Source organism: Brassica oleracea, chromosome C9 (assembly GCF_000695525.1).
Source record: "Brassica oleracea var. oleracea cultivar TO1000 chromosome C9, BOL, whole genome shotgun sequence".
Classification (NCBI taxonomy): domain Eukaryota; kingdom Viridiplantae; phylum Streptophyta; class Magnoliopsida; order Brassicales; family Brassicaceae; genus Brassica; species Brassica oleracea.
Window position 1 is genome coordinate 1,252,575 of NC_027756.1, and position 20,652 is coordinate 1,273,226.

General features: G+C 35.9%; 4 protein-coding genes, 1 long non-coding RNA gene and 1 pseudogene across 6 annotated transcripts; 3 read left to right on the forward strand and 3 right to left on the reverse strand.

The window, feature by feature from the left end:
- Nucleotides 1-255: 255 nt before the first annotated feature.
- LOC106318258 (protein NETWORKED 1C) lies at nt 256-4,417 on the reverse strand. The gene is made up of 4 exons (XM_013756155.1): nt 4,211-4,417; nt 3,758-3,955; nt 1,197-3,334; nt 256-950 (listed from the first exon to the last, which is right to left on the reverse strand). The coding sequence occupies exons 2-4, from the start codon at nt 3,858-3,860 to the stop codon at nt 342-344; spliced, it is 2,850 nt and encodes a 949-aa protein (XP_013611609.1). The 5' UTR covers nt 3,861-3,955; nt 4,211-4,417; the 3' UTR covers nt 256-341.
- Nucleotides 4,418-7,145: 2,728 nt separating this feature from the next.
- Nucleotides 7,146-8,868, forward strand: LOC106317427. 2 transcript variants are annotated; one of them, XR_001265129.1, is made up of 6 exons: nt 7,146-7,515; nt 7,623-7,695; nt 7,768-7,819; nt 7,908-8,064; nt 8,157-8,419; nt 8,490-8,868. It is a non-coding gene; the product is annotated as an uncharacterized LOC106317427 (long non-coding RNA). The 2 variants fall into 2 exon arrangements; XR_001265130.1 differs by having other exon boundaries at nt 7,788-7,819.
- A 1,486-nt stretch (nt 8,869-10,354) lies between these two features.
- LOC106313161 lies at nt 10,355-12,262 on the reverse strand. Its single transcript, XM_013750903.1, has 3 exons — nt 12,070-12,262; nt 10,629-11,967; nt 10,355-10,544 (listed from the first exon to the last, which is right to left on the reverse strand). The coding sequence occupies exon 2, from the start codon at nt 11,802-11,804 to the stop codon at nt 11,286-11,288; it is 519 nt and encodes a 172-aa protein (XP_013606357.1). The 5' UTR covers nt 11,805-11,967; nt 12,070-12,262; the 3' UTR covers nt 10,355-10,544; nt 10,629-11,285.
- Nucleotides 12,263-13,629: 1,367 nt separating this feature from the next.
- Nucleotides 13,630-14,730, reverse strand: LOC106317644 (annotated as a pseudogene).
- A 1,510-nt stretch (nt 14,731-16,240) lies between these two features.
- Nucleotides 16,241-18,251, forward strand: LOC106318699 (NF-kappa-B-activating protein-like). The gene is made up of 2 exons (XM_013756795.1): nt 16,241-17,624; nt 17,999-18,251. Exon 1 carries the CDS (start codon nt 16,307-16,309, stop codon nt 17,618-17,620), a length of 1,314 nt encoding a protein of 437 aa, XP_013612249.1. The 5' UTR covers nt 16,241-16,306; the 3' UTR covers nt 17,621-17,624; nt 17,999-18,251.
- Nucleotides 18,252-18,372: 121 nt separating this feature from the next.
- LOC106318700 (DEAD-box ATP-dependent RNA helicase 35-like) lies at nt 18,373-19,352 on the forward strand. Its single transcript, XM_013756796.1, has 2 exons — nt 18,373-18,597; nt 18,628-19,352. The coding sequence occupies exons 1-2, from the start codon at nt 18,393-18,395 to the stop codon at nt 19,005-19,007; spliced, it is 585 nt and encodes a 194-aa protein (XP_013612250.1). The 5' UTR covers nt 18,373-18,392; the 3' UTR covers nt 19,008-19,352.
- Nucleotides 19,353-20,652: the final 1,300 nt, after the last annotated feature.

Sequence of the window (20,652 nt, forward strand, 5' to 3'; positions counted from 1 at the left end):
GTTGACTGCTGAGCGCAGCCGCAGAACGCAGTCCTCTTCTTCGTCTTCTTCTTCATCGTTACGCTTCTCGATCCACCATAGATGTAATCCCTTAAAAGAACTTTCGACTTAGTATCTGAGACCTTAGACTTAGCTTTACTCTCTTTCTCTCCTTCAAGCTTCATCAACAAGAACTGAATCCTCTGTATCTCCAACTGTAACCTCCCAATCTTCTCCGAACCTCTTCTCGCATGTTCCGAGATCCTCCTGCTTCTGTTCCCATCCTTCTCTGACTCCGCCTTCGTGGACAGCTTCTGATTCACGTTAAACAGTTTCTCCACCGCTTCCTCTGCTTCTTTGAGCTAACCTTTGATCGTCGCGTACTCCTCACTCTCCTCAGTTTCGACTTTTTCTGTTAAATCTTTCACAGTGATCTGAAGATTCTCCAGCTTCTTTAGATCCGAACCGAGCCTCTCCAAGACCTTCCTCTTGTTCACTTCCACGTTCGGATCCATGATCCCGTCGAAAATCTCTAGCTTATCGACAACCAACGACTCTTCAGACAAAGACTTACCTTTCGCTTTCGCTTTCACCGCTGTTTCTGTCTTGTGAGTCTTCACAGGCTTTAACTCGAAGAAACTGTGGCTATCAAGCTCCAAGGTGTCTCTCTTGCTTGTGATCTCGTACGATGATCCATCAGAAGTTTGGTCAAGGACTATATCTTTCGTTACGACCTCGATTTCGTTGCTCTGCTTCCGAGTTTTGCCGCTCAGCTTCCTCATGCTTCTCCCACCACCACCACTAACGGTTTTTAGTTCTTTGACTTGCTTCAACGCTGTCTCCAGCATAGAGTAAGCGTTAGAGTTCTCAAGGACCAAAAGCTTTTCCTTCTCCGTTATCGCCTCTGCAATAGCTTTGATTCTTAGGCACATATCTTCCACCTTGAGGGATTCATTCACTGAATCAGCACCCTGGTAAGAGAGATGAGACCAGTTCATACAAGTTTCATCCAAATACAGTAAAAACTCTATAAATTAATAATGTTTGTATTATAAAATGATTTGTTTCTTTTTTATATATATTATTAATTTATAATGTTGTTTACATAGTATTTTCTATTAAAAAAGTTATTTTATCTATTTGTGTTATATTTTGAACCGGTTGTAACTCTGGACCGAATAAATTAATAAATTTATAAATGGATAATATAGATTTACCTTGGAAGGTCCATTAACGAAAACATAATCCTCCAAAGATCTAATGCTTTCATTCAACAAGGCAATAGCTCTACGCTTGTCCACATCCACGCTTCTAGTTTTAAGACCGTTGTAAGCTTCAGCAACCTCATGAGTCATTGTTTTATTCAACGTTTCATGTACTGCTAAGACCTCCTTATCGCAGAAGAACGTTGCAGCTTGAGACTCCCACAGTTCAACTCGACACCTCTCTTTGAAAACCTCCGTTTTGATTTCTTCAAGCTCCTTCTCCTTCTCACGTAACCGATCCTCTAAACGATCTTTGGCTGATCTGAGAGAGAGGAGGTTTCTCTTCAGCTGCAGATTCTCGGTTTCTGCATCTATCAACTTATCGATCGTCTTCCTCGCCGTGCTCTTCTCTGCTTCTGATTTAACCTGTCGGAAGAACTCAACGAGGACGAGTTTCTCGATGGCGCTGTGGTGATTCTCTACGGAGAGTGACTGACAAGCTTCCTTCAAGGTATTGAGCTTTCCTTTGGCTGCTCCCAGCTCAATATTCAAATGAGAGATAGAGTTTTCCAGCACGAGGTTTTTCTCAACAAGCTTCTCCACAAGTGCAATCTTCTCGCTCTCATTACACTCTTTTAAGTTTGAGTTTTCCTCTTTAAGACAATACATCTCTTGCTGCTTTAGTTCAACTTCCGCTTCGAGTTTTAGTATAGTTTGCTTTAGACTCGAGACATCCTCTTGCAAACTCTTCACTGATGCTACCGAAGAGAGAGATTCAACCTTGGCTTGCTGAATCTCCTCGTGCATCTCGTTGTTTCTCATCTCCAAGTCGTTGATGATTTGGGACTTGCTCCGAAGCTCCGAAGCTAAGTTATTTAGCTCCTCTTGAGACTGGGAGTGCAACTGCTGCAGCGTTTGAAACGCGGTTTCAGCTTCCTGGAAACGCAGATGCTCTTCTTGCACGTTGCTCCACAGCTTGACCAGCTCCGTTTGCTTCTCGGTGAGCTTCTGGCTTTGACTCCCCAGTTTCTCCAAGAGAACGTCAAGCTCCGAGTGGAGATTCTGGTTTGATCTCTCGAGCACAGTGCATTTCTCCTCGGAGAACTTGAGTTTAGCAGCTTCGTCCTCTAACTCACTGCTAAACCTTTTGGTTTCTTCTTGAGCAGAGTACAGTTTGAGTTTTAGATCCGCGATTATATTCAAACACTGTTGGTACTGAAGCTCCGAAGCTTCTTTGTCCTCAGTCAGTTTCGAGATAGTTTGCTTCAAGTTTACAACTTCTACTCCAGCCATTTCAGCCCGCTCGTTGATAATCCATGCATCTTCCTCAGCCTTCCTTAGTCTCTCTTCTAAATTAGATATTGTTGTCAAGCATTGCCTGTAATTGTCCAGAGCTGCTTCCTTGTCAGCAAGGCTCTCCTTCAATGCGAGAGTCTCAGCTTCAACTTCTCCAGCATCCTTATGCGCTTCTTCCAAATCAGCTATCCTCTGCAGGCACTGCTGATACTGAACAAAGCTGGCTTCCTTTTCAGACTCTAGCTTCTCAATGACTTTTCTGAGTATTTGGATCTCAGCTTCTGCGCTCGACGCTTTGTCATTAAGTCTAGCTGAGTCCTCTTGCGCACGAGAGATTTCGGATTCTAGGTTTGAGAGTCTCTCCAAGCTCTTCTCAAACTGAGCTAAGGTGGTTTCTTTTTCAGCTTCCATTTTAGAAATGAAGTCTTTTAAAGCCGCAACTTCAGCCTCAGCTTTGCTAGCTCGTTTGGATTCCGAAACTGTTTCATCTCCATCATCAAACTTCAGTCCTTTTCTTGCTTTCCCAAACGGAACATCGTCCGGGTCACCCCGAGCTCGGATAGGAGGACGCATATCCGGAGTTTGTGGGTCACCGTCAGCACCAGCATGAGACTCGTCGCCGAATATGAAGGAAACTTGGTTGGGGAGCTCTTCTGCTATAGTCTGATGAGCCTTATGGATCACGACGGTTGCATGATTATATCTTTCGGCCAATGCGCGGTACGCACGGTAAAACTCTTCGACCAGTTGCATAAGCTCAGGACGTTTGCGGTAATACATCTCAGCTCTCCTGGCGAAAGAATCTGCATCTTCCTCGAGAACCTTGATCATTTTCTTCACGTTACTATCCATATCTGCGTCAAAAGAACAAAGACTCATGTTTTTTTCCTGGATCATATATTATATATTTAAAAAAATAGTCATCCGCTGTATGATAACAGCTCTGGCTAAGACGGTCCGCATCAAGAGTCTCTTACTATGTGAGAGACTCCCAATGTGGATGTTCTAAGGCCTTGATGTCCCCTCTGGACACTAAATCATGCTCTCTCATAGGCCAAAACAAAACGCAAATTCAGGACCAGTACTAACCATGCTAAACGAAACATTTGTCACAAACTCTCAAAAATTTTGAAGAAATTTGCTTTAACATAATAAGCATGCTCCCAAATTTGTAAAAAAAAAACTTAGTTTGAACTTTTAATAAATAGCTCCTAAATCTCAAGACCGGTCCTGCGCAAGGTAACTCTAGATGTGTATACCCTTAACCAGATACGTACCAGCTAGATTGTCCTGAAGCCATTTAGAATTTTTGGGGGTATTGTGACTATCCCACCACCATGAATACATACGTTTGGAGTTACTCTTTGCCACGACCTCCATTTTTTTTTTATACAAACAAACCACAAGGAAAGATGTGTATACACCAAACTTCCTTTCGTCTCACGGCTCTCTCACAACCTATTAAAAAAATATTCCTGGAAAAATACAAAAAAATCAGAGAGATTGGTCGAATAAATAAACAGGCAGACGAAATGAGATTTTCATATGATATGATTACCATATACTAATATATAATTTCATGCTCTTAAGTCAAACCTAGAGAACACGTTTTCGAGTCAGAAAAAATCTGACGATCACACATGAAAACATGAATTATAGTTCAAGATATAGGCAAAACCATGATCGAGATCTATCTAATGAATCGGGAAGCAATGAAGTCGAGTTCATACCACAAGAACACAAAAATGAATCAAGATCGCTCGTCGGTGTGATCGAAGATGCTTTTGGAAGAGCACGCGCTTAGTCTCTTCTTAGATTCTCTTAGTGTAGCTTCGGCTTCCTCATCTTCGTCGCATAATAATATCTTCTTCTAGTAGATCTCCTTCTCTCTCGGCGTTTATGCTCTGTTTCTGCGAAGAGTTTTGTGTTTAGGTTTATTAAAATGGGTTTTAAGAGAGAGAAGGAAAATATAAATACTTAATGACGAAAGTACCCTTTATGCACGCATTAAATTTGTGTTCTCGGGATTGCTTGGGAGATTTGGCTTCCTAGATTAATGTAATTTACGCTTTTATTTAAAAACAAAATTTAATGTTAATTTACGCCATGAATTAGGCCTGTGCTATTAATTTTCTTAAAACAATTAATGCTACATTATCAAGTTTTGAGTTTTCTAAACTACTGTGCAAAAATAGATGGCAGGTTGGATTTTTTTCTTCTTATAAATTTCATACTCCCTCTGTTTTTATATGTAAGTAGTTTTAGTTAAAAGTGATAATTTCAAGAAAATTGTTACTTTTGAAAAAATAACATTTAATACATAAATTTAACCAATAATAAAAAGACATGGGTTATTAGATTGGTCACAACATATCTAATAAATGTAAAAGCTGCTTTGGATTATGTAAACATCTTATATTGTGAAACAAACTTATTTTGCTAAAACTATTTCCATATAAAAACAGAGGGAGTACAATATAATACATTACCAAGTTTTCTATAATATCCATCGGTTTCATAATAAGTGTCATTTTAACCATTTTTTCTTGTTACAAAAAAAGTGTCACTTTACAATTTCAATGCAAATTATATTTACTTTCAGCTGAAAATTAATTGAAAATTGCATTGATTTTATAAATAATTTTATTTATCTCAAATACTATTGGTCAGAAGATATAATTAATAACAATTTACATATGTTTTCGTTACTTTCTTAATATGTGTGAAAAATGTCAAATCGACAATTATATAGAAACGGAGAAAGTACAACATTAGATGGCAGGCTAAAAAAAATAATAGATGGCAGGTTGTAATTTTTTTCTTATAAGTTTCATAATAAAATTTGTAAAATTTATTTATATCATTTAACATACCTTTTCATATAAAGCATATTTTAAAATTAAATATTTTTAAAATATGTATTAGTTAGAGAACGTTGGAGTTTAAAATCTTTTGCGGATATGAATCAAAAAAAATATTTTATTGAATTAAACAACTCATGCTGCTCTTTTGGCTTAATTAAAAAACAAATAGACGAAAGAGAGAGAATCTTTTAGAAGAAAAGAATCAAAAAAAGGAAAAGGCAAAGGCACAGAGACGCGTACGCGTAAGCGTATCAGACGACGAGCTTTGGGGGCCACTTACGCCACACTTTTATATTTGTCCACGTTGGACACACCACACCCACGCGCAATCTATACATGTCATGGAAGTCATGTTCTACTATTAAGTTGATTTTTTTTTAGTTTTTGAAGTATTTTGTTTTGTTTCAATGTTAGTTTTTAACATTCAAATTCGTTTTGAAGTTTACTGAAATTTAATTTGACTTAGAATATAAAAATAGGCCAAATTTAAAACTGTTTATTTGAAAGACAAAACGGTCCACAAATATTATTTTACATGGTCCACGAATATTAATCTAGTTTTAAACAAATGGAGAAATTAAATATGTATGCATATATACTTAGCGGGTACCACTTTTGATGGCAACCGTTCGAAGATCAACAAAAAGTATTATAATTACTTCAATCGTATATTTGATTAAATTAATTGTGAAAAGCCATTGACCACATGCCTTTTAATAGCTTGTAATAACCAATAACTATAGTCAGTAGGTAACCCATTCACCGGTTGCAAGTGTTATCAACTAATTAAGCTTGATTCATTTTGTCAAAAATAAAATAAAGAGATAAGACATTTTACACTACCGTATGGATTTTTAATTAAAGAGAGAATCAACTCTACACCCCCTTTTTAGATCACAGTTTTGAAAATCTCCATTGTATGATTTGACTAAATTTTCCAAAACATATCAACTTGTCGGTATTCATACATTGAATATAATTATTTGCTAAAAGGAAGAAAATGCCACCAAAGTTTCCTTTCTTGTTGTGGTTGGGCCCAACAGTAATGATGAACCATGATGTTTCTTCAGAAACCAAACTTATATAGAACTCTCAGACAATGATCATCTTTTAACAACCTCTCTCTACTCGGTCCCCAACGTCTATCTCTTTTGTTTTTTTTTTCCTCTCTCTTTCTTAACATTGTCACTAATGGTAACCTTAGCTTATCATCATAACTAAAAGTAATGAAATTTTTGTCTTTTTAACATTTAGAGAATTATCCTAGCTGTTGGTTGGTTGCATATTGGCTCCGGTCTGATATCATTGTATGGCTTTGTCTTTGTAATGATGTTGTGTTTTCTCTCGAGTGATTGAAGGAGTTGTGTAGTGATGAGGTTATACAACCTCAAACAAAAAGCCCACTAAGGAACTGAAGGTAGTCCAATGGGCCTACAACAGGGTTTTTGCGTAAATAGCAGGGTCTATCAAAAGATCGCCACTTATACATGAACCTTTTCTACTACCTTCTAACTTGTTTATTGCTGTGAGGTATTATTTGATTTGGAGACTTTTCAAAGCCATACAGAATCTAAACTATACTAAAAAGGAGAATAACAAGCCTTATGAGCTATGCCACCTAGGATCAGAAAATCAGCCAGTAGTATTGCATCAATCATCCATGTCATTTTTGTTTAATATTGATTTGGGCTTTGTGTTTTGTTTTGGGCTTCTTATTTTACATTTTGTTAGTTTCTTTAGGACTTCTTCTCTTAGCTTTGTCGACTCATTGTCTCTTCTTTTTCTGATGGTTCTACCGTTCTTCTCTTACCTTTAGACTTCCACATCCTCCCTTGGTCTTCTCTCCAAATCCGTTTGAACTCATACTTTCACCACTAACTGCTCTAATCAAACCTTCCTTGAGCTCATTCAATGGATTAATTTCATCTTCCTTTCAGTTATTCTGGCGACAACTCTACAAAGTTAATAATCAAATGTTTAGCCCTATTGTTTCAGATCTCCTCCATAACGTACCTTCTTAATGAAGATGATTGAGTCCAAGTCTCCGGTCTGCAAACGGAGAGTTCTTCGCTGCTTGCCATGAGTGTAGTTTCCCAATCTGCAAAGCTTGTCTTGAGTATGAATTCAAGAAGGTCGAAGAATCTGCTTGCGTTGCGGCAAGCCTTACGATGGTAATTATCACATTTCTTCAAATGTTTTTCCATAAATTTTGGATGTTTTTTTTTTTTTGTTAAAAGTAGTTTCACAATTTATGATATTTAATTTGTTTACTCCTCAGAGAATGTGCTTGATGATGTTGAGACAAAGACATCTAAACACCAATCCACTGTTGCAACAGTAACACTCCTCAGGTGTGTACTATATAATTAGTGTCGTTTTTATGTCATAATAAGATTCGAAATAATTCTTCTTCATTTTTGTAGGATTCTGGAATTCATGCTAGACATATAAGTACAGTCTCCACAATAGACAGTGGTAAGAACTAATATCCAAAAGTTTAAAATTTTGATGAGTTTAATTAGTTTTAGAAGCTAACCAATGGAATTTTGATTTGTTGTTGAAGAACTCAACGATGAATACAGAAATCCTATATGGAAGAACAGAGTTGATAGCTGGAAAGACAAGAAGAGCAAGAAGAAGAAGAAACATGCAAAGGCAACAAAAGCTGAAGACCCTGATGCTCAGGTTCCTCCCCAACAGCACATTGAAGATATATCACTGTAAGCACATTCTCACTCATGGAACAACATAGTCTTTGTATATTAATCACCAGAAAGTTTGAGACACTGACTGGTCTGTGTCATTTTTTCAGGAACGCAGAGGCTGCTTCTGCTACAGATGTGCTTTCTGTTGTGATTCCTATCCCAAGGACAAAAATTACTTCATACAGAATCGTTATCATCATGCGTTTAACCATCTTGGCTTTGTATTTCCACTACCGTATCACCCATCCAGTGGACAGTGCTTACGGTCTATTGCTAACATCTGTGATATGTGAGATCTGGTTTGCTTTCCCGTGGGTGTTGGATCAGTTTCCTAAATGGTCTCCTATCAACAGAATGTAGAGCCATGAAAGTAAGTAAACAAAGTCTTTAAGAATATCCATAACATTATCAGAAACTTAACTCTTGGTTTCTTTTTAAAGAGATTATGAAGAGTTCAAGATCAGAATGAGGTGCATTGGCTGCGTCGATGAAGAAATCAGTAAAACAAGATTTTTTAGAAGACGATGGAAAGTCCGGTAAAGTTGTTGGAACATCCACACCTGACAAAGGTGTTATATATTTGGAGAGGAGGCAGGCATTTTTTTGGCTTTGACCAAAGCTTCTCCCGGCATATCAGCCAATGGTAGCTTAGGTACTGGTTCGTCCAAACTTTTGGTCTTAAGCACAAAATCATTAGACGTTGATAGAGTCTAATGAGAGCTCAATGGACCTTTTAGGCATTCTAACTTTTAATCTTTAGTGCATTCAAAGATGGTGTTGTAGTTTTAGATACACAAACAATTTTTTCATGGAAAGGCTATCAAGGCTCTTTATTTTTTTTCTTCTGCATTTTAAGTGATGGCACTTTAGTCAATACATATTTTTATCGATTGGAAAATTGAGAAGTTGAAAGTAAGTTAATATCTTTTGGCACCATTAATTTTTTTTTTTGGCAACATTAGCTTCTTATGATGTCTGTACATTAAATTCAAATACAGTATTGAAATGATCATACATAATTTTTAAATGACCATATACAATATTTTAAATTCTATTTGAAAATAAAAGTACAAAAGTAAAGTTCAACCGCAGTAGAAAAACAAACAATGCAAACAAAACACAATTTTGATTATCGTGTAAAATACTTAAAACTATATTTGAAAACAAAGCACGAAAGTGTAGTAGTTCAACTGTAGCAAAAATAATAATTATAATGAGGACATTTCCAATGATTGATTTTATTTTATTCACTTTCTTTAAAATGAAGAAAAGATGAAGTAGTATTTACTTTAATAGTTGATTTTATTTTCTTTCTGTAAAATAATATTCCAAGTATGTTTTTTTTTTTGAACGACACCAAGTATCTTATATCTCTAATTAATTATTAATAACATCTTTCACTATTTTATGTTCACTCATGTTACAAAATTGTTTTATTTTAACAATAATCTGACATAATTATCATTTAATATAAATGAAATATTATCATACAATAAATTGATTATATAACATAAATAAACAAACATATAGTTTCATTTAAAAAAAATCACTATGTATATATTTCTTCTATAAGTGATTAACAAAAGTGTTTTGAAAAAACAAAAGTGTTTTGAAATAAAACATTCACTTATTTATCTTTAATTCTTCTTAAATAGGGTAAGAATTCTTAAAAATTAATATTTTCATATTCTTCGATATCAATATCTAAATAGAAAAAAGTCGAGACTTTGAATTTAATTGGATAATATTAACGTATATAATATATTTTACAAAATATACAAAATAAGTAAAAAGTTCATCTTCAAAAATGAAAATGTAAATAGTATATCTTCAAATGTGAATTAGCATTGTTCATTATTCATTTTAAATTAAGAAATGAAATAGGATTGAAGCAAAAACTACTCTAAAATACATCAAAAATTAAAATAGGGTTGAAGATAGTTAAAATTACTTATCCTTCTTAGCCATTTTAATCGTATTAGCCATTTTAGCTCATTTATATGAATTACTATTTAACAATAAAAACATGTTTTTTTTTTGTTTTTTACAACACAATAAAAACATGTTAAAAACCGTTTCCAAACAAATTTATTCACTTTCGCATCAAAAAGCACAAATGTGGTAAACTATTGAAATAAGAAAATCACATTGAACCGAATCAAACATTCGAACAATATTTCTAATGAAAAAGTACAAAATAAGATCAATAGGAACATAAAAATCTAATTTGTAAAATAAGTTTATAGTACATAATACGCGGAAAAAAACTCTAGTGATACTAATAACTATAGGGAACAATTCAACATTAAAACCCAAAACAAGATAGCAAAACGTCAACAACACTGTCACAAACTACAGACAAAGACGACGAGAAACATACATACAGAGACAATACTTGCCACTGCGCAACAAAACAACATAACCAAAGATAGTAGAGACAAAGAAACTACAATGAAGCATCAAAAGCAGAACGGAGCAGCAGCTTCTATAGGTCCCTGTTACAAAGCCATACAACTTGTATTAAATCTTCACATTCAGATTCATTACATATTAGAGTTAAAGAGAGCTACAAAACTTACATGGTGAGCAGATTAGGCGGGATCAAGAAGAACCTGAGGAATGTCTTTTCTTCAGAACAAGTATCAGCTTTCATCAGGATTGAATCTTTACCAGTAGAGACACTCTAAAGAGAGAACTTCCTACTCCCTTCTTCCTTTACAAAAAAATCAGGAAAAAGAGCTGAAGAGGAAGACCACTAAACACAAGTAGTAAGGGTTTACATCTTTAAGGCTGGACAGAAACGCAAAAGAGAGGAAGACAAGACTCAAAGGCATGAAAGTAGTAGACAAAGGGTTAAAAGAAAAGATATGGACAAGGAGGGAGAGATATAAGAACATGAACCTAGTCGCTAATCTAACCCACTTAAGAAAAGAAGCCAAAGGAACAAAGACTGACTCTAAAAGAGAAACTATACAAAGTGCACCACCACATGTTAGAGACTGGTAAACTTTTTAGCCATCCTATATGCTAAACCAAGAATCAAGTCTTCTCTATAACCACCTGCTCCACCATTAGTAACACCTCAAATCTGCATAGGAGAACCACTAACTGCTTCTGTGTTCCATTAAAAGCTATTAAACAAACTCAAACCACCTTGGTGACTAACCACCTTATTTATCTATCCACAAAACTAAAACCCTAAACCCCCTGTTCCCCCCCTAAAGTCTCCCTGCTCTTCACTCATCTGCAAACTCAATATTGAGCATGCGACGCAGTGTCATAGTAGCAGAGACAGTACTGTGAAAAGGGTTGTTGTTGTCACCAGACGAGGTTGGAGAGACCGGAGCAGACTTGGCAACTTCAGGAAGATCAACATCAGGGAAGGTCAGAGAGACCGTCCTCTTTCGCCGGAGAGAGAACTTGGGGATGGGAACAGAAGTGGGCGGGGGAGAGTTGGAGTAAGTGGGTCCTGCCCACAGCTCAGAGTAAGAAAGGCTTCTCCTTTCGCCACCAATAGGAATGGGACTGGCTCTAACGCAGTCAAAAGACGGCAAAACTGACTTGGGAGAGCGAGGAGAGTGAACTCCTTTGGTTGTTGATGAAGAGGTTGTTCTCTTTGGTGGTGGCCTTGGAAGCAAACCAACTCCGGAGTGAAACGTTCTGCAGTTGATTTGCCTGAAAGTTTTGGAAGGAGGTTTCTTCTCATAACAGTACTGGTTGTTGCTATGTTCTTCAGCTAAGATGAGAGTTTCCATTTTTTGAGATTAAATCAAGATGCTTAGTCTCTTTAACTACCCCAACAAGATCACTTTTTTTAATCTAATCAAAACCAAAACCCTTCACTCTTTTCTCAAGTAAAGCTCGTATCTAACCAGAATATGTATCAGAAGATCACAGAATCTGAGCTCGTCTCCAAAGCTGAAAAGCCATAACAACACATGGAGAAAAGAAAGTTAATCATCACATACAGAGAAAGCAGAACAACAGATCATGTAAAGGTAACAAAACGTAACCACTCACCTGTAGAAAAAAGGCTATTGAACCTGAAGATTATAAAAAGATGATTTCTTTTACACTAGAGGATTACTGATCTGTTAAGAGAATATCTATTTAGAGTTTTTAAGCCTCAATCAAAACACACGAAGATCCTACGGATCTGAGAAATGGGGTTAGAGAGAAAGGAGATAGTGAGAGAGAGGGGAAGATGAACAGATCATTTGTCCTTTAAGTAGCGCTGTTACTTCATTGATTCTTGTGAGAGGAAATTACAGTAATACCCTCCCATGTATTCATTTGACTATTATGTCCTTCTCCGTTTACATTATTTACATTCTAACACTTCATTTACTGTTCATGAACACATAGTTAATGATCCTTTTGAAAGCGAGTTTAGTCAAATTGCTCATATGGTAAAGTGACCTTAACGTGACATTATTTTATGTTCATGCTTCAAGAGAGTAATAAATTGACAACAATTAGTACTACTACTTAGAACATGTTAACGTCGCTTTCTCTCCCTCCTCTCTCTCTCTGTCTAAACCGATATTTTATCCAACGGTAACCAAGATTATTTTTATTTTTTTAATTTGTTTTCTAAAATGAATAATTGAATATGGTCCACAGGTCCAGGTACTCTCGGTAGGGTCTTCTGATGACACGATTTTGCACTTATTGAGAAAAGATTCAGCCACTGCATAGTTCCACAAAAGTGGAATCATAACTATTAATATCTGCCTGTAAATTCGGGAATTATTATTATTGCACTAGATAATTATAGAGAAACCAATAATTTATACTTGTTTGTTTCACAGCTCCAGAAAATAGAATGGTGACAATGATAACATGATGATGACATGACCACAAAGACTTCCCCTTATGTCTCATAGGTGTCACACAACAACAACAATAAGATCAAAGCTCATGAGAAAGATGACTCGGTCACCAACAATAATACCATTTGCAAAGTTTCAAGAATCAGAAATATTGTTTCGTGCATCTGATAAGCCAATACGTGTGCTACATAAAGCAGATGTCCTAACTAAGTCATAATTTAAAACAGCTGTGAAACACTGAAATCAGAATCTTAGATCTTTAACAGACAAGCACAATCATATAAAACGCTGCACAAACAGTCCCTAAAAAGTCATATAAACACAAAATCATAATCTTATAGTCTACGAAGCTCAAGCATATCGCACAGGAACAGTGGCATGTCCCTAAAGTCCAAATCTTTCATCTTTAAACACAAAACACAATAATGTGATAGGCATAGCAAATTAACCGCATTAATCAAACTCATTGTCTATTAACTCATATAAACACACAATCATAATCCATAATCTATGAAGCTCAAGCAAATTGCGCAGAAACAGAAACAGATCTTTAAAGTCAGAATCTTCCATCTTTAAACACACAAAGACGATAATGTGACACGCATAGCATATTAGAACTGTAAAACTCAGTAACGGGCAAGTAGTAAAACAAACAGTAACTATGATGCAATAAGGAACAGTCTACAAAAACAAGAACAAAAGCATAAGATAAGTACCCACACAAACAGTAGAAGGGAAGCAAATCCAATCAGTCATCAGCTCCATCAGTCTTCCCAGCACCAAAAGGGTCATGATTCGGACCCAACTCTTCTCCCATATGACGCTGCACAAGCCTCGACAAATCAGACATCACCTTAGCCTCGCGCTTAGCCTTCTCCTCGTAGTTAAACATCGCCAACACACATTTGTCTTCGGCACTGTAAACTTGGTTCTCCTTCGTGATACGAATAGCATTCATCCTCTGATGCCTACTCCCACTCATCACATACCCAAGATCCTCAAACCTCTGAATCTCATCAGCGTTAAGACCCACTTCTCCTCTTCGTGGGATACGCTTCCCTTGCTGAACGTACTGAGCTATAGTGTCTCCTTCACCGGGTCGTAAAGCACCACCGTAGCTGATGTGTCCTTCAGCTTTAGGTAACGGCATTGGACCCACCTCAGCTTCTTCTTCTTCATCTTCTGGTAAAGCTTTCTTCTTCGATTCAATAATCATCTTCATCTCCTCTTCGTCAAGCTCAGGCTCCTTCACCGTTTCTTCCAACTTCCCCTTCGAATCAGTGTCCTTCTTGCTCTTTGATTTGCTACGTTCTTCCCCAGAAGACGAAGAAGCGCTAATCTCAGATTCATCATCAGAATCACTGTATCTCCTCTTCCTCCTATGTTCTCTCCTCTTCCTGCTACTCTTCTTCTTCCTCCTCCTCCTCCTTCTCCTCCTATCTTCCTCATCCGAATCATCACTCTCGCTATCTTCAGATTCGCTATCGCTATATCGCCTACGCTTGCTCCTAGAGCTCTTACTCTTCCTCTTCTTCCTAGATCTATCAGACTCAGATTCCGACTTACCAGACTCAGATTTCGGGTCATCAACGTCCTTCTCCGGAACCTCCTAATCGTCGGCGTTCTCGTCGGACTCTACCTCGTTCGGATCTCTAGGCGGACTCGGCGTGTTCCTCCAAATGCAGTGCTTACCAGATTTCTTCATCTTGAGGCGTTTAAGCCTCCGGTACTCCTCGTGACTCAATCCTTTCAGCTCTTCGTCGGAGTCTGAACCGGATCTCCTCCCTCTACGGTGGTTTCGGTCTAGGTATCCTTGATCTCTCCCGAACCTCCTTGGAAGCGAGTTCATCGTCAATCTCAATCCCTAAAATTTCAATCCATACGACGACGAAGACGAACCGTATCTAATTAGGATTTGAGTTCAATATATATGTGTACATTAAGGCCCATCATAAAATCCCAATTAAAAGAACCTCAGCGGAATTTATAAAAGAGGAACCTTAGTGTATATTTTATGAAAACCATAAGTGTATCTTCTATAAATTTGTTTAATTTTAAACTATTAAAATAATTTTTTAAAAAATCACAATAACCATATTATAAAAATTTAGATTTTTTTCTATATGTTATATTTTGAATTTTAAAAAACGACTATAAATTACTAAAACTGTTAAAAGTCTTACATTCAAATTTTGCGATCCATAGTTTAAAATTTTTGTTATTATAAAATACAAATGATTACAAAATCATATAAATAAAAGTCTAATTTAATTAATTATTAAAATTTAAAATATATATATTTATATATATCATTCTAAATTAAACTATAAACCATATTGAATAAATAAATATTTTAGTTTAAAAATTTTCTTTGAATCATTTTTTTTGCTAAAAGTTTTGAACTAACGTTGATAATTTTTTTTAAATTATAAATTACTAAAATTATTAATCCCAGAAAACTTTATTATCAGTAATTTAAAGTTTTTGCTATTAAGGATACACATGATCAAAAAAACATATGAGTAGAAAGAATCATTTAATAGAAATTAATATTAAAAATATACTATGTGTGTTAATATCATTTAAATTTAATTACATATCCTATCAAATTTTTTAAAAAATTATTTGGATTAATAAAATTGATTTATACGTTCGCACCAATTCGCACCAATTTAATTATATATGTAATAGTAACTGACTTTTAATTATTCAATATATATTTATTATTAAAAACATATAATACATAAAACAATTTTTATATATAATGTTTATCAATCTAGTTACATGTTCACTGTAATCCTAGTCGTTCCAATTAGACATAGTAGTATAACTTAATCGTCCTACTCGTTCCAAATACATATAGAGTAATACTAAATAATCCTAGTCATCCCAATTATACATAGTAGTACCAAGTAGTCATATGATTTTTTTTTTTTTTGATAATAAGTAGTCATATGATTATTCTAAGACAAAATCTAGTATAAAGCATTTTAAAATTACACATAATGTAATCCGGAGACTAGTTGTGACTTTGGTATAGTAGTGTCTTACTATTCACACACTAACCAGTATTAGGAATTTTTTTTGGAAATGATAAATTTTCTATCAATTATAGAAATTTATAAACTTGTACGTCTAGTTCGCTATATATAAATACAAATATGAGCATAACAACAATAATTATATGAATTACATCTACTAAAAATATATAATATTAGTAAAAATATGAGTTTTTTTTTTTATAACTATGCATAATACATAGTACAATGTAATCTTACTCGTTAATGACCCAAACACGAATTGTTATAGTATATTTGTAAAGAGAAAAAGACAAAAATAGCACTAAATCAAGTTTAAAATCCAAATAAATTTCACTAGAAATAATTTGGGGAAAAGATAATCTCGTCGTCGCCCTAGGGATCAAGATGTCGCCTCCTCCGAGCTGGTTCATGGAGAATCAAGGGGAAGTTTATGAAGGTCGGCGTAGAGGATCGGAATCGGACGAAGAGCTGAAGGGGCTGAGCTACCAGGAGTACCGGAGGCTCAAACGGATCAAGATGAGGAACACTGGTAGGTTCTGCATCTGGAACAACACGCCGAGTCCACCGAGAGATCCGAACGAGGATGAGAACGCCGATGATGATGATGATGATAACCTGACGAAAGCGAAAGGCGAATCTGATTCCGGTAAGTCGCAATCTGAAACTGACCGATCTAGGAAGCGTAGAGGGATGAGATCTTATGATAGCGATAGCGAATCTGTAGGGAGTGAGAGTGATTCTGATAAGGAAGATAGGAGACAACGTAGAAGGAAGATTAAGAGTAAGAGGTCTAGGAGATCTTATGATAGCGATGGTGAATCTGAAGAGAGTGAGGAAGATAGGAAGAAAAGCACAAGTATTAGGAAGAAGAGAAGATACAGTGATTCTGATGAGAGCAGCGATGCATCTGAGATTAGTGCTTCCTCGTCTGGTGATGAACAACACACCAAGTCAAAGATCAAGAGGCGGAAGAAGCTCTCAGGCGATGGTTCCGACGAGGGACGAAGAAGTAAGAAGAAGAAAAGAAGCAGAAGTAGTAGAAAGAGGCCAGGACATACGAGGAAGAGCAGCGACATTAGTGCTTCTGGGGAAGAACGTAGCAAGTCAAAGAGCAGGAGGCGTAAGAAGCTGTCAGGCGATGGTTCTGACACTGATCTGAAGGCGAAACTTGAAGAAAAGGTGAAGGATACTGAGCTTGACGAAGAGGAGTTGAAGAAGTTCAAAGAGATGGTTAATGAATCAAAGAAGAAATCTTTAGCTCCTGAAGATGAAGAAGAAGAAGCTGAGGTAGGTCCAATGCCGCTACCTAAAGCTGAAGGACACATCAGTTACGGTGGTGCGTTAAGACCCGGTGAAGGAGACGCTATAGCACAGTACGTTCAGCAAGGGAAGCGTATCCCACGAAGAGGAGAAGTGGGTCTTAACGCTGATGAGATTCAGAGGTTTGAGGATCTTGGGTATGTCATGAGTGGGAGTAGGCATCAAAGGATGAATGCTATTCGTATCAGGAAGGAGAACCAGGTTTACAGTGCTGAAGACAAACGTGCGTTGGCTATGTTTAACTATGAGGAGAAGGCCAAGCGTGAGGCTAAGGTGATGTCTGATCTTTCGAGGCTGGTGCAGCGCCATATGGGAGAGGAGTTGGGTCCGAATCATGACCCTTTTGGTGCTGGAAAGGCTGATGGAGCTGACGACTGAATGGGTACTTATCTTACGCTATCTTTCTTGTAGACTGCTCCTTATTGCATCATAGTTACATTATTGCGTTTTTGGGTTAGAGATGAAAGATATAGACTTTAAGGATCTGCAACTGTTCCTGCTCTATTTGCTTCAGCTTCATTGATTATAGATTATGGTTTGTGTGTGTTGAAGATGAAAGATTTGGACTTTATGGAATCTGCAGCTACTTATGTGCAATTTGCTTCAGCTTTCATTGATTATGATTGTGTGTTTATATTATGACTTTAGACATTAGGGAATTGCTTGTGTAACACGTTTTATGTGATTCTGTTTCTGTTTCGTTAGCTCTCTGTCATTTAATGATTCTGAATGTGAAGCTTTATGGCTTTGTAACAGGGACATACAGAAGCTGCTGCTCCGCTCTGCTTTTGATGCTTCATCCTACTTCTTTGTCTCTCAGCTATCTTTGGTTATGTTTTTTTGTTACCCCGTGACAAAATATTGTCTATACGCTGCGTGAAGCTTTTCTACAAACGTATGTTTCTTCATCGTCTTTGCGTGTAGTTTGTGACCGTGTTGTAGAGACGACGTTTTGCTATCTTGTTTTGGGTTTTAATATTGTTCTTGTTTTAGTAGCTTTTGTCTTAAAGATCTTTTGCTTTGTATTCATAACTTTTCAGAAAGTACGTTTGATTATTGTTGTTCTAAAGCACAAAGTTGGATTCAAATCCTAAGACATGGAAGTAGTGATGATTACGTGGAGTATGTTCCAGTGGTGAAGCGTAGAGCGATGCAAGAGCGGAAGGGAAAGGTGATGGAGGACAAGGAGAAGCTCGCACCTAGCTTACTCGTTAAAGCAACTCAGCAGCAGCTCAAGAGGAGGAGGAGGAGAGACGTTAGTGACACGGAGCAAATTATATTACAAGAGAAGAAGATGATGGAGCATTTATCTTGTGATAAGAAGACGCTTATGTCTGTTCGTGAATTGGCCAAAGGTATCACTTATACAGAGCCTCTGGTAACAGGTTGGGAACCACACCCTGGGAGCATCATGTCGAGCAAACAGATTGATTTGACTAGGAAGCAATTTCATATTATAGTTAGTGGCGAAGATATTCCTCCGCCCATCAAGAATTTCAACGATATGAACATTCCGAGAGGTCTTGGCGTTACGCTCAAGGAGAAAGGGATAGTGAAGCCAACTCCGATCCAAGTTCAGGGTCTTCCTGTGATTTTATCAGGAAGAGATATGATCGGGATTGCCTCCACTGGATCTGGAAAGACGTTGGTTTTCGTGCTTCCCATGATCATGATAGCTCTGCGGGAGGAGATGGTGATACGTCAAACAAGAAGCAAAGATTGTTACCTCCTCGAGTGCCTGCAGAATACTCTCGTCTCATTGTAACATGAGAAAATTCATGTGGACACAAGTTGTGTTATTAGCAGCCTTATTACTTAAGAATCCGGATCTTGTATATGCACTGAGTTCTGGTTGACCCGATAATTTAGCCGGCCAAGATATGGTAAAACTGCTTGATGTGATTATTGATTAATACTGGTGCTCCAAATTTTTAAGCAAGTAACTCATAGAAGGAGGCTGAAGTTTCTCTTCCATCTCCCACTCCATCAACCCTCAAAGTCCATAGACACACCTTGGACGTTAGTGAATCAGATTAATAGTGATTTGAAAATCTTGACACATAGTTTTAATTGAAAAGAAACCAAATAAATACAAGCTATAGCTAGCTCTGTCTTAACTGTTGGACCTAACCTGATGAGCACATTGCAGCATTACACAACCTTAGTGTTGTTCACTAACCTTTTAATTAAAACTATTTCAACATCTTAAATTTAAATACTTAATGTAACTATATATTTTAATTAAGATAATTGTAGTCATTTAACTTAAGAAAAGTGTACTTTTCAAAAGAAATAAAACACAATGTATTTTTTAAAAATAAAATCTATTTGCATAGTATTTTTTTCAAATTTAATCTTGAATACTCAAAAGGTAATGAATAGTCAACACCATATAAAAAAGTAGCTGATGATTAATCTAATCTATAGAAAAAATATATATACCAGCGTGGATGCATAGATCAAACTTTAGTATTGATTTTAATAACTAAGAAAATGAAAAAGAAAAACTGTATTATTTTAAAAAACTAAGAAAATGAAAAATAAAAACTGTATTCTTAAGACGGACAAAAAATTATTTTATATAAAAGTTTTTGTTTGCTAGAAATTTGAAATATTAATAAAGTAGTGTTCTATAAAAAGTAGGGTGGAAGAATTCAAATTGTCATAGTTGGATAGCTGAAAATTAAGTAACTGATGATGATGATAATAATAAGATGTATAGATAAGACTTAAATCATAAACTAATAGGTCTGAAAGTCCTTCGGAGCTGCTTAACACAAGATCATCATGATGCTCATGAACCTCATGAACAATGATTGAGCCAAAACTTCAAAATTTAGCCAAAATAACAGATGCCACATTTCCTCATGAACAATGATTGACCCAAAATATTTACAAATCCAAGTAAACTATATAAAATTTAAAATTTAACATACAAATTTTAATTTGTATTTACAAATCCGAAAGTTTTCTCTCGGATGTGAGTTTTTGTATTTTTAAGACATAAATTCATACAAATCCATTATGAAATCAATTCTATAAGTAAATTAGTATGATTTGGTAACATTCGATTTGAATAAAATTTATAAATTATGAAATCATAGAACCAATAACACTAGATTAAGTTTAGATTTTCAAATATTAAAATACAACAATAAAATATGGATTTTTTATTTTTATGTGATATTTTTGTTGTTGCTTCATGTCTTATATTTTGTTAAATTAGAGATGTCATCGATTCAAATTCTTAAAAGATATTGAGTTTATGTTTATAATTAGAAAGAGACTAATTTTATTAACTATCAGATAAATACTGAACAGTTAATGTACCTGAAAAAATCCAAATAAATACGTAATCAAATAGTAGAATTTTAGAGATGGCGAACTAGAAAAAAAATTGAAAAACAAAT

Bases quoted from the DNA above. Each gene is read 5' to 3' on its own strand.
- LOC106318258 (XM_013756155.1), bottom strand. From the start codon at position 3,860: ATGGAGGTCGTGGCAAAGAGTAACTCCAAACGTATGTATTCATGGTGG. The intron at 3,335-3,757 runs GTACGTATCTGG...CTTTTGACGCAG, and splicing joins GCTTCAGGACAATCTAGCTG to ATATGGATAGTAACGTGAAG. The intron at 951-1,196 runs GTAAATCTATAT...CTCTCTTACCAG, and splicing joins TCGTTAATGGACCTTCCAAG to GGTGCTGATTCAGTGAATGA.
- LOC106313161 (XM_013750903.1), bottom strand. From the start codon at position 11,804: ATGGAAACTCTCATCTTAGCTGAAGAACATAGCAACAACCAGTACTGT.
- LOC106318699 (XM_013756795.1), top strand. From the start codon at position 16,307: ATGTCGCCTCCTCCGAGCTGGTTCATGGAGAATCAAGGGGAAGTTTAT.
- LOC106318700 (XM_013756796.1), top strand. From the start codon at position 18,393: ATGCAAGAGCGGAAGGGAAAGGTGATGGAGGACAAGGAGAAGCTCGCA. The intron at 18,598-18,627 runs GTATCACTTATA...CTCTGGTAACAG, and splicing joins TGTTCGTGAATTGGCCAAAG to GTTGGGAACCACACCCTGGG.